Here is a 12,734-nt window from a genome sequence, read left to right on the forward strand (position 1 = left end):
GACCCGGTTTGAGGGAGTGGGGGAGGGGTCTTTTTACTCAGTTTACTGAATCAAATGCTAATCTCTCCCAGAAACACCCTCACAGACACGCCCAGAAATAATTATTTGCCAGCCATCCAGATATTACCCTAGGCAGAAAGAACAGGGCCCGGGGGAGAGTGGTTTGGAAGGGAAGGAGGCAGTCAGGGGAGACAAAGGAATGAGACGAGGTCATTCTTAGGAAAAGGTGCAGCTACCAGACCGGACAGAACTGGGTTCCGGTGGCCGAGAGCAGATCCCTGACACATCTTGCCTCTCAGGCAAACTTTAGCTAATTATAATGGATTTTAATATTATTAGCATGGCAGGCAAGAAAAATCTCCACCTCGTGTCACCACGACAGAGCCCACAAGAGCCAAATAGGGACAAAAATCCCTCCTCCCTGCAAAAAGGAGTGGTCAGCCAGGACCTGCCTGGAACACCCATGAAGCCACCCCTAAATATTTTGCGCCCTCATTCGAATATAACCCTAAATTTCTTTGTTCTTCAGGGCAGTTGCTCTCCTCTGGGTCTGCCTACTCTCATGCCGTCTTGAGAGTGTGCTGTACTGTTTCCTTTTTCTTAATAAACCCACTGCTTTCTTGGCTTTGTTTGCGTGGCTTGTTCGGAAATCCTGAATTCCTTCCTGTGAGATTTACTAAGAACCCTTTTTCTCTGGTAATACTGTAATCTCAGGCACATTTCTTTAGCACCACCACAGCCCCACGTCCCCAGGGCACTGCCACCTTTGGCCCAGAGCGTTACTGGCAAGTGGCCAGGGTCTGAATGACTTGAACAAACATTGCTAAGTGTCCACTGCATGCAGACACTGTCCTAGGAAATGCCTCCACATTTTCAGTACACATGAGTGTGGCTCAATGATGGCATGCGACAGAATATGGGAACAGAGGAATCGGGCAGACGAGTCCGGGAGCCTTAAGAAACGCCGAGGTGGAAGTTTAAGCCATGGTGCTGATGTGGGGCCCTGTCTCCAGGTCCTGAGATGGCCACAGACCTGGTGTTACAGCTGACCTGTCTAGAAACGCAGCCAACACCCACGCCATGTTAGTGGCCTAATGTCTAACCATGCTTAGGGATTTTATCTATTTTGGGTCAACAGAATACAATGAAGAGGAAAAACTCTCCAAGTACCAAGCACATGTGCGTATGTGTGTTCATCAGCAGCCAAGATTTTTAGGCTTCAACAGAAACCCACAGGCTGGGGAACACAGACTCTTCCACACTCGGTATGGTGACACAGCCACGGGGGCTGGCCTTCCAAACACCATCAGGAAAACTATTCTCAGCCCTGTTGGCTTGGGAATAAAGCAAAAAAGAACCTCTTTAACTGATAATGTCATAATTTATTCAACTTTCCCCAAAGATGGCAGTGACGACGCGTGTTTCCGAGCCCTTTCCTTCTTCTGCATGAAAGGTCTGCCTAGTAAGGGGCTCTGCAGTCACTGCATTTGGTTACATGTGGGCCGGACTCCACACCTTCGCCTCTAATCACTACCGGAGCTGTCATTCCAGACCCACTGCCTCATTCATATCACAAACCTTCTCACGCACAACCTACTGTCAGGGGTGCTGAGGATGTAAAGAGAGTAGATTGAGACATTGTTAGTGCCGTGGGGAGGCTCAGCTCAGAGAGAAAGCTGCACAACGCGACGCGCGGTGGTCCACGTGGTCACGCCATCTTCTGTGCGGGGCAGCGGAGGAGGAGGGACGCAGTAACAGAATGCCGAGAAAATAGTGAAGATGAGATGATACGTTTGTTGGGTTTTACCCATAAAGCGTTTATTATCCATAATGATGGGCTTTTCGCTGGCACTTTTTTTAAAAGACTACAATTCTATAAAAGCAATCAAATAAAGAAGTAAAAAATAACAGCTATTCCATGATGTTCAGAAAAAATTATTTCTCCAACTAAAATTAAACGGTATACACCAAAACCTCTCAATTCAATGTGAATTTATGCAAATCCCTTTGCTGCAAGCACGGTGTCCAGGCTCCGGCGCAGGACCTCCGACGGCGCCGCCACCTGCTGGGGCCGCCCCTAAAACACCACCCGGCCGAGGCCGCCGACCACGTGTCTGCACCCTGAGCCCGAGCGCGGGGCCTGGGCCTGGGGACAGCGGGAGGGCCTCGCGCCGGAGGCAGTGTCGCCTCCTGGTGGGGGAGGGGAGTGACAGAATAAGAAGTCGGCTTTGTGGTCCACGGTGTCATCGAGTCCCCGTCCGGGAACACTGTGCATGCCTGGCTTTGGGAAAAGGTGACAGCCTATGGCTGAAAACTAGGTGGCAGTGGGAGCAGAGTGGGAGGGCCCTCGGGGCAGTCACCGCACGTCGTGACCCGCAGGAACGGCACAGCCGGAAGGAAGCCCGGCGGCCCCCGCCTGAGCGCGGCGGCCTGAGCGCGGCGGGGACGCGGGACGCACCCCCCCCTGCAGAGCGAGCGCGGGCGGCCGCTTGCGGGAGGCGGCCGCTTGCGGGAGGCGGCCGCTTGCGGGAGGCGGCCGCTTGCGGGAGGCGGCCGCTTGCGGGAGGCGGCCGCTTGCGGGAGGCGGCCGCTTGCGGGAGGCGGCCGCTTGCGGGAGGCGGCCGCTTGCGGGAGGCGGCCGCTTGCGGGAGGCGGCCGCTTGCGGGAGGCGGCCGCTTGCGGGAGGCGGCCGCTTGCGGGAGGCGGCCGCTTGCGGGAGGCGGCCGCTTGCGGGAGGCGGCCGCTTGCGGGAGGCGGCCAGCCGACCCCCGTCTGGGCTCCGTTAGCACGACTCGACGTCAGAGCACGAGAAGCCTGTCCTTTCGAACGTGCAGGCCCAAAGCGGGGGACGTGCAGAACAGACGGGGCGGCGTCCCCGAGCTGGGGGCGGGCGACAGGCAGGGCCGCGGGCACTGGCCGCGCAAGCCTGCGGTTCCGAGCCCAGCAACACCAGCTGCCCGGCCCCGCAGAGCTCTGCCGCTCCCCGCTCCGCACGGACCGAGGGGCCCGCGGACGTCACGGCAGGGCCAGCACCGCGCGCCCGGGCCCGGCGCTGACTGGGTGTCCCCCAGGCTGTCGCCGAGGCCCCAAGTGCGGTGCGGGGAAGGGGATCGCACGCGACGGGCGCGGGGCGCGGGGCAGGAAGGTGCGGACGGGCCCGCTCACAGGCGCCCACTCGGCCCCACAGACCCGGCAGGCAGGGGCCCGGCCCACGCGGAGGGCGGCGCACGGGGGCGCAGGGGGCCCACGCGGGCCGGGCGGAGGGGCGGGCGCGCGGAGAGGCCGGGCGCGCGGCTCCGGGGCGCAGGCACCGCCTGGGAGGGCCCCCCGTCCCCGTCCCCGGCGCCCCGCCCCTGCCCCCGGGGCGCAGTGACACTACGGCAGGCGGTGACGCCCTCGCAGCCCGGCCGCAGCCGCGTTGCCACCGCGGAGCATCGCGAGATGTGGACGAGGCCCTGCAGCTACCGCGAGTTAACAGCGTCCACCGCTTCTGACGCAGCAGGTCTCGCGACAACGCAGATCCCGCGAGAGGCGACGCCTGAGGCCCTGCTTGCGGTACGGAGGCGGGGCGGGCCGGACGGGGGCCTTTCGGGGACCATGCCGTCCGCCTTCTCAGTCAGCTCCTTCCCCGTCAGCATTCCCGCCGTGATCACGGTAAGCGGGCGGTCAGCCGCCGCGCCGGCCTTGACACCGCTCCAGGCTCCCCAGGGTCCGCCGTGGAGGCCGACGGACGGGGCGCTGGGGGCGGGGCCTGGGCGTTGGGGGTCCCTGGCCGTGCGGGCGGAGCTCCCGGGGCGGGGCCTGACTGTGTGGGCGGAGCCCCGGGGGGCGGGGGCCTGACTGTTTGGGCGGAGCTCCAGGGACGGGGGCGGGCCTGGCCGTGCGGGCGGAGCTCCCGGGGCGGGGCCTGACTGTGTGGGCGGAGCTCCAGGGACGGGGGCGGGCCTGGCCGTGCAGGCTGAGCTCCCGGGGCGGGACCTGACTGTGTGGGCGGAGCCCCGGGGGGCGGGGGCCTGACTGTTTGGGCGGAGCTCCAGGGACGGGGGCGGGCCTGGCCGTGCGGGCGGAGCTCCCTGGGGGCGGGGCCTGACTGTGTGGGCGGAGCTCCCGGGACGGGGGCGGGCCTGGCCGTGCAGGCTGAGCTCCCGGGGCGGGACCTGACTGCGTGGGCGGAGCTCCCGGGGCGGGGGCGGGGCCTGACTGTCAGCGGAGCTCCCGGGGCGGGAGCGGGGCCTGACTGTGTCAGCGGAGCTCCCGGGGCGGGCGGGAATGACCGTGTGGGCGGAGCTCCCGGGGCGGGGGCGGGGCCTGGCCGTGCGGGCGGAGCTCCCGGGGGCGGGAACCGAGGACAGAATAGGTGGTTTAGTGGCGCCGCGGGGAGCGTCCTCCACCGGCAGTGGGCGGAGTGGCGAGGTGCTGCGGCTCCCCCAGCGACCCTTTCCCCCGCGCAGTGTGGCCTCCTGCTGCTGCCCGCGCCTAGTCCCGCACGCCCTCCCTTGCTCTTCGCTCTGGCCCTGCGGACGCGCGTGGATGGACATAGCTGGTGGCCAGCTTACGGTGCCCAGGCTGTGGAATGTCCGCTGGCGTGGTCCTGCGGAGCGGGCGTGCAGGAGGGCGGCGCACGCTTAGAGAGGCCTGAGGAGAGGAGTAGGTACCCTACCCTGGAGACGGGCAGCGTAGGGCAGGGCGCCCGTTGAGCAGGTGGGAGAAATCGGTAAGGCGAGGTTCTGAGCTTGGGGTGCGGACATGCCCGCCCGGAAAGCTGAGGAGGCCGGAGGTCGCAGCACTTTGGAGGGCTGGGTGTAAGGCAGAAAGAAGGACGCTCAGATTTCGAAGGCCTTCCGTAGTAGCCTAAGGAGCTGGACATCGTTTGAACGGGAGTGGCCAAGCGCATCTCCTGTGCCAGTCTCTTCCTCCTGGCCTCATGGGACGGGGATCCCCGTCTTAGGCTGTGACTCTGTTCGACAAGCCGAAGGGCACGTCCACGAGGCCATCAGGACTGTGTGCACCAGCTTTAAACCAGTGAATTCCTCTTTAAGTTCCGGACCGTGGTGGGGTTCCCCTTCCCTCTCTCTCCTTTTCCTGTCCCCGCTCCCCATTTCTGCGAGGCCTGGGGAGGGTGCTGCCTGGACAGCCCCAGAAGAACTTAGGAGTGAGGGGCCACTGACTTCCCACTGACCCTGGGGATATGAAGCCTAGCCCTGTGGGAGCTGGCCTTGACGTGTGTCCACTGGTGTGTCCCCACAGCAGACAGACTGGACCGAGCCGTGGCTCACGGGGCTGGCTGTCTTCCATGTGCTGTGTCTGCTGCTCACGTGTGTCTCGTCCCGGAGGTATGAACTGCAAGTCGGGCACTTCCTGTGCCTGGGTGAGTACAGTAAACGAGACCTCTGTGATTCACGTTGCTGAGCCAGGGTACTGTGTGGGTTCTCAGTACAGAAATGTTTTCTTAAGACCCAGCCCTTCTACCATGTGCTCCACTTTGGGTTTCAGGGCACTCCGGATGCCACCCCGTGGGCATCAGCTTGGAAAGGACCCACCCCAGTGACCACCTACTGTGCCAGTACCAGTTAGGCAAAGGCCACTTAGCGTCAGTGACACGCTGACTCTTTATACGAACTATTTTTCTCCATGGGCTTAGCGCTGTACTGCTTGCTCTGGGAGGGAGAATGCAAACCAGAAAGGAAAGTTCTGTGCATAAAATAACATGTTGCTCAAATCCGTTCTCAAGGTAAGAGCTACAGGAAGAGAAGGGACAGTTGTATGGAATGACTAAGTACACGGAAAAGATAGTCACAGGACGTGGTGTACAGAGTGAGTAAAAGCTCGTATTACAAGAGCCTAGGAGCACTTCTGTGGCCCAGGTGTGAGATCTGGGGTGAAGGCGCCCCGAAGAGAGAGGAGGCCCCTGACACACGGGTGAAGAGGGATGGGAAGCACGGGTGAGATGTCAGAAAGGGCCAGCCCAGCTCGTTTCTGATGCCATGTCCTCAGAAGTGCTGGGACAGAACGGGTGGCTGGGGCCTCCGCGCCTGGGCAGAACCTGCGTTTTGTGAACACTGGGAAGGCAATGGTAGTTTAATAAACAGCGACAACTAAGATAAGGTCGGCAGCTGGCCTTGTGCAAGGTGGGAAGTGTAGCAAGGATTAGGGTGATGCAGTCAGTGTGCATTACACAAGTGCCATGGTCCTGTACAGAAAAGGGAGGGAGAGTTACTGCTTCGTGCCTCTTTCTGACAGCTATTTGTCCAGGGTGGCCTAAGGAATGCTAGGGGTCCAGGGAGGTCAACAGACAGGCTCCTCAGGCTCGCGGAGCTTAGTGGGGATGCTGGCACTCACTAACTAATCTGACCCAGTTGTCTTGTTATCAGCTGTGATAAATGTTATGTCAGAAGAGGCAGCGGTGCGAGAAACACTACAAAGGGCTCGTTTAAGTCCATGAAGTAACACTTCCACCGAGGTATAAAGGTTACAAGGGGACGAGGCAGGCAGCAGGTCTGTGGGGCCTGCCTGAACACAGCATGCAGTGGGAATAACATGTGCAAAGGCCCTGGGGCAGGTTCCCCGCAGAAGGCGGTGCTGAGCACATGAGCTGATGTGTGTGAGACAGTTTTGTGAACTTAGGAGCTATGTGTGGATTTGGGCTTTTCTAGGACGAACAGAGGGATAATAGATGCTGTTATCTATGACATTTAATTCTCAGCTGAGTTTGGTGTATTATGTGCCCATTTCATTTTACAAATGAGACACAGAGAGGATTGCTCCCCCCAGCTCCTGAGTGGCTAGTCAAGATCCATTCTGTTGTCAGCCGGGAAGGAGCCCAGGAACCAGGGCTCCCCTTTCTTTATCCTCTTCTCAGTCTCTGTTTCGCTTCCTGATGTGCAGGGCCCTGGTGTTTTCTGGTTTGCACATTTGACTTAGCCGAGAAAGTAAAGCATGGGGTTTCCAGTGTGCTGTCCCTCTCACTGTCAGCAGGTGGCAGCCCCGCTGGCCTGAGCCTCTGTCCCAGGTGGGGACAGCGGGGCTCCCCTGCCTCCCGTGCTGCTCCAGCAGCACCGTGTCCCCGTGTAGGTGGTCTGTGAGGGTGGCAGCCAGCTGCAGTGGTTCCTGTGGCCGTTGTCCCCATCTGGTTGCTGTCCTGCCCTTGTCCTTGCCGCCAACACCCTGTGGAAGCATCAGTAGCAGCTTCGCAAGGGGTGGGGTTGAAAACCGGGTGCCTGTAGGGACCTGGTCACGGCTCTTGGCATTCTGCGGCAGCGCCACCTGGGAAATTCCACTAAATGGCAAAGGGGGGAGCAGCTGGTTTTCAGGCAGAAGACCTGGATTCCAGCTGTGCTGTGTGGCTGACCCGCTTACTTGGTTTCACTGACGTCGGACACCTTCACATGTGCTGACCTTGGTTTTCCTTTCTGGTACGTGGGTGTGTCCTGAAGTTTTACGGTTTTATAACTTACCTCACGTTGTATCTAAAATAAAAATTACATTTCTCACCCAAGTCTTGCTATCCTGTTACATTAAACCTTCCCTTGTAAAGAATGTACAGTTTTGCTCCCTAATGATTAATTCTGCCTTGATTTCCTCCTTGGCAGTAACTTTAGTTTATTGTGCTGAATACATCAATGAAGTGGCCGCACTGAACTGGAGGTGAGTACGCCCGCCCGCCGCCAACTGTCCTGGGAAGTACACTGTGCAGACGCCCGCCCCCGGGGGCCACACACACCACAGGCTTCTGAGAGCAGCAGCTCCCCGTGAGGCCGGCGTCCACACGCTGGCAGGTGTAGTTTGGAAACAGCTCTCGCACACATAGGAACGTGTGGCCTTTCTTACTGAGTAAGTCCAGCTGAAGAGTGCGGGCTGTGTTCATGACAGAGTAGGAGAGCGCTCAGGGCCACGCAGGGTGGCTTTCCTGCAGGGGAAGGGAGTGACAGGACACAGCTAGGCCCCACGTGGTCGGAGTGCAGGGTGCCCGCCTAGCCTGCGTGTCCCGTCTCCAGTGCCTTGAGATCCAGCACCCTGCCCTCCCTGAGGGCCTGCTCCTCTCCCCACTCCCTGCAGCGTGGTGCTGGCCAGCTCTGTCCACGGCCCCCTTCAGGGCTCTTCCTGGCAGTCCCACCTCTCCCCACTTCCTGGGTCCCCCCACTCTGGGGTCCGGACCTACAATCCGGCCCCGTCCTTATCCTGTGCTTCCCCCAACTCCTTTTCCACCTGTACCATCATCCTGGCTGGGTATCACGCCTGCCCCTGGTTAGGCTGCCGGGCCAGCCCTCAGGCCACACTGTGCTGACCGAGAGGCTTCTGCAGAGCCCCGAAACACTTTTCTCCAGACGGGGCTTGCACACGGTGGCCCTCCAGCTGTTTTTATGTGGCCTGTGAGCTAATAATGAATTCTACATTTGTAAATGTAAAATTTTAAGTTTTTGAAAGTAAAAAAAAGAAAAAATTAGCTTTCAGCAACAAGCTGAAGACATTGCCTCCAGCCCGTGAGGAATAAGCGTGAGCTCTCTGGGCCTTTAAGAGGCATGCTGAGCGGTCCTCTTCCTTGGTCACCATCCAGACACTTTCCTGAGTGACTAACACGTCCTCCACCTCTCCCACCCTTGCTCAGCCGAGAATGCATTTCAGGTCACAAGCATGTTAGGTTTGATGTCAGGTTCGAGTGTGTGCACGTTTTCTTTGCGTCAGGAAACCTGTGGGTTAGTTACTCGGCTTCTGCCATCGCCCACTTCTGTCACCTGGGACCAACTGCATTTCCTTCATAATGAGCGTCACAGTTTGGACGGCAGAGGGGAGAGACCTGCGGGTGGGTTCAGTCGTGGGGTAGCTGCTGCTACTTTAGCTGACACAGGAGCGCTCCAACCGCCTTCGTTCAATAGAGAATATTATTAAATGTTTCCTTATGCCAAGTCATTTTTAAACTTTTCTTATAATAGGTTATTTTCAAAATACCAGTATTTTGATTCAAGAGGAATGTTCATTTCGATCGTGTTCTCGGCACCGTTGCTGTTCAATGCCATGGTCATTGTGGTATGTACGGTACAGACTGCCACGTTTGTGCTTTCTCTCTGTGTCTCCCAGTTCTAACCGTGTCTCAACACGATTGTTTTTAGGTTATGTGGGTACGTGAGACTTTGAATGTGATGACTAACCTGAAGAACTTACAAAAGAAAATAAAAGAACGGAAAAGGAGAAGAAAAGAAGAATAATGTTACAGCAATTGCTCTGTGTTTTATGCTAGTTTTTTCCTTCACCATCATTGTTTTGAGTATTAAAGAGCACGTGTTATGAGGGTCCTTCGTAGCAACTGGTTGGTGGTTTGTGACGCCTGTTCTCTTAACTCAACATGGTTTCCGCTGCTGCACATTGTACTCAGAGCCTGAGGCTGTCCTTGGCAGTCATTTATTTAGCACAGGTTCACCGCAGGAGTTACAATTTACAGTAACTGTTTGACAGGCCAGTAAAGGAGCAATGTGCTCGAAACCAGTGACAATGAGTCACACTACTGCTCCAGGCTCGGGGACGAAGGGGTGCAGTCCACAGTAGGCTGAGGTGGCCTTTTCTCTGGGTTGGTTCTCGGAGTTGCTCTGCCAACTGAGAGCTGACGCCCAGCTGCCAGCACAAACTCAAGCCCCTTTTCTGGAGCGCGATGCTGGTGGCACATCTGTACCAGTGTTGGTGGCAGCTGACCCCACCATGCACCGCGGCATCGTGGTGTCCCCACAGCAGGAGCTGCTACCCCAGGGTCGGCGGGGACCACTGGGACCAGCAAGGAGGAGCTGTGCCCGACGGAATGCTCTGGGTGCGTCTCAGGGTCCCTGGGCAATACAGGTCAATGTCCATTACATCCTAGCTGCTCCTCGTTCCTCACATCAAAACAACTGCACTTGCTCATAATCGGGTGGATTTGCAATCACAGCGACCACCCGCAGCGGAGCACGTGCCAGAGCTGGTTGCAGAGTGAGCACGAAGGCCCGCTGGGGCTCGCACCTGCACGTGTCAGAACATGCGCAGCTTCTAGTTAAACTAGACAGACAGTCTGCGCAGAGCCCATCAAACGTGCCGCACAGTTCACGCTGTTTCTGTATTAGTCAGAAGTATGGTTGGGATAAAAATGGTGAACTCAGTGATCACCTGCTGTGTCGGCGCAGCCATCGTCATCTCCTGTCACACAGTTTTCCAGCCTGTCCACCGAGCGTGGTGTTGCCCTAAGTGTGTGGTAAAGCGGTGACATGCGGAAGGTCACTAAGAGGGGCCCAGGAAACCCCAGACAGGCTGTGCTCACCCAAAATGCCAGCACCACCCAGACTGAGAAACCCTGGACAACAGGAACCTGGAAACCAGACCTTGGGAGCAAGGTCTTAAAAAAGTATGCTACGTCTGCATAGAACCAGTTCCCATGAGGCTGGGTGCCCATGAATGTCACAGGCTCTGTCCTGGGACAGAACAGACTGGAGGCTCCTTTGCTTTTTCGTGATCATTACAAATCTACAGCGTAACAGGCCAGAGTCAGGTTCCATGGAGGGGCCTGTAGAGACGACCCTGTTTGTCAGAATGCAAAGTCACAAGGAGAGTCTGTGACTAGCTGTGTCAACTAACAGGTTTTTATGGCAGATTATATCCCTTCCTAAGTTTCACTTTTTTTACAATTTGGGTGCACAGGAACATAAACTGTCCATTTTATTAGAGCAGGTACATAAAGCACTTTGTAATATGCACCTCACAAACTAATACACAGGACACTTGGTCCTCTGCAGCCTGGAGCCGCAGCTTAAGCACAACAGACAGAAGAGATCCAAATTTTAAAAAATATATAGTGTTGGCTCTTGATTTGAGTTTTAGAAAATGGTGAATAGTTGTCTTAATTTTAGATATTTCCCAAGTGAAACATATTCTTCAAATTTCACAAAGAAAAAACCTGTTGCATATGAAAGCATTCTATTTAGCAGCTTAAAAGATGATACTTTGATAGATTAAATCTTGAAGTCCAGATATGAAATGTTTTTACAGACAGTTGTCAACGCTTAGTAGAGAAAGTACTTCCTGGATTTTTATGTTGATTTTAGAAGTGATCTGGTAGAATCTTGTAGCTAAGTCTCCTGGTGCTTTTAATCTGACACTTTTTCTGTTCCCTTTCTGACGTGTTAGCCTTTGTCTTGAACATAAAAATGACTTCAGAGTACCCCGAGTGAAGTGGGAGTTAATTTGTTGCGTTCTGGGGTGTTTGATTGCATTGAGGCTTCAGAAGTTCACTATGTCACAAATTAATTGCACAGGGAGTCAAAACAAACTGGGCCCGTTACACGAGAGCCGGCGGCGAGAGCGCTGGGAGGGAGGCGGTAGGAGTGGGGGTCTCTGTCACAACCCAGCCCTGCGGGCTGTGTCTTGTGAAAAGTGCCCGGTTTCTGGACATTGTCCAGGCAGCTCTGGGTGTTAGGCTCGGCCGACAGGAGGCCCAGGCGCGGGCGGGTGGGAGGGGTGTGTTCGCACTGGGCGCCTCTGGACAGTGAACATGGCACCATCGGCTGCATCAGCGTGCCTGTGACAATAGTGTAATAGCATTAACTTTGCATGGATTTGAAGTTAGTGTCTTCATGTGAAAGCGTGACGTCAGGTCTTTTTGGTTTTCCATGTATGGGGGTGTAGAGGGGTGTAATATTTTTGGAACAGTTTCTGATGTCCTAATTATTAAAAGAGTAAATTCAGTGCATATGAAATCAATTTTGACTGTTGACATTACATGCATTTCAAAGTCACATTAATTAGCTAATTCAGTTTATATTTTCACGATGTGAAAGTTTATCCAAGAATCTCTCAAAACATACTTGGTGTATAACACAGTGGTACCTCGGTTTTTGAACGTAATCCGTTACAGAAGACCGTTCGAGTCCTGAATCGTTCAAAAACAGCCGACAGCGAGGCCTCAGCATCTTGCACTCAGCGGAAGCCACGTGACATGTTCGACTTCCGAGGCGTGTTCAAAAACCGAAGCCTTTACTTCCGGGCTTATGGCATTCCTAAACCGAAATGTTCGTCAACAGAGATGTTTGAAAACCGAGGTACTACTGCATTATAAAGACTGACGGCTTTAAAATATAGTTAGTATACATTTGTGGAATTTTGTTTTTTTAATTTTTTTCAGCATAACTTTCAGCTTCAATCCACACTGCCCTTCCTTTTGTAGCTGGCTGTGGGGACGGATTCGCAGAGGGCAGTTTCTAGGCTCTCGGCCTCACATGGAAAGGGCTGGCATCAGCTGTGACTTGTTGGCTATCAGCTGTTACCAGTTAGCCATTAGCCACTGATATAAGTGCCATGGCTATGCTGGGGGTTGGTTGGTTGGCAGAGAAGCGGATGGCGGATTGCAGATCGTGTGGCTACTGCTTCCTGTGTCTCTGTCATGCAGGATGTCATGGCGGGGTCTCTGGTCCTGCTCCCCACATAAGAATGCAGGACATGGTGAGGCCAAAAAGGAACACCCACGGCGTTATAGGTAGGGTCGTCACACCACTATAGTCTCACTGGCGGCTGGGTTGGAGACACAGGAAACAGGATCCACACGATCTGCAACCTGCTGTCTGCTTCTCTGCCAACCAACCAACCAACCCCACTTGCTAGCTGCAATCCACTCTTGCTAGCTCAGCCACCATCCCGCGGCTAGCGTAGCCATGGCAGTTACATTAGTGGCCAGTGGCTCACTGGTTACAGCTGATGGTCAAATAGCCACAGCTAATGGCCAT

General features: G+C 55.9%; 1 protein-coding gene across 5 annotated transcripts; it reads left to right on the forward strand.

The window, feature by feature from the left end:
- Positions 1-1,892: 1,892 nt before the first annotated feature.
- On the forward strand, positions 1,893-9,290 carry TMEM18 (transmembrane protein 18). 5 transcript variants are annotated; one of them, XM_081069071.1, is made up of 5 exons: positions 1,893-3,555; positions 5,248-5,368; positions 7,590-7,644; positions 8,931-9,024; positions 9,108-9,290. In XM_081069071.1, exons 1-5 carry the CDS (start codon positions 1,996-1,998, stop codon positions 9,201-9,203), a joined length of 1,926 nt encoding a protein of 641 aa, XP_080925197.1. In that variant the 5' UTR covers positions 1,893-1,995; the 3' UTR covers positions 9,204-9,290. The 5 variants fall into 5 exon arrangements, with proteins under 5 accessions (XP_080925197.1, XP_080925198.1, XP_080925199.1 ...); XM_081069072.1 differs by having other exon boundaries at positions 7,599-7,644; XM_081069070.1 differs by having other exon boundaries at positions 2,620-3,654.
- The last annotated feature ends 3,444 nt before the right edge of the window (positions 9,291-12,734 follow it).

The sequence above is a fragment of the Rhinolophus hipposideros genome, assembly GCF_964194185.1.
Source record: "Rhinolophus hipposideros genome assembly, chromosome: 12".
Lineage (NCBI taxonomy): Eukaryota > Metazoa > Chordata > Mammalia > Chiroptera > Rhinolophidae > Rhinolophus > Rhinolophus hipposideros.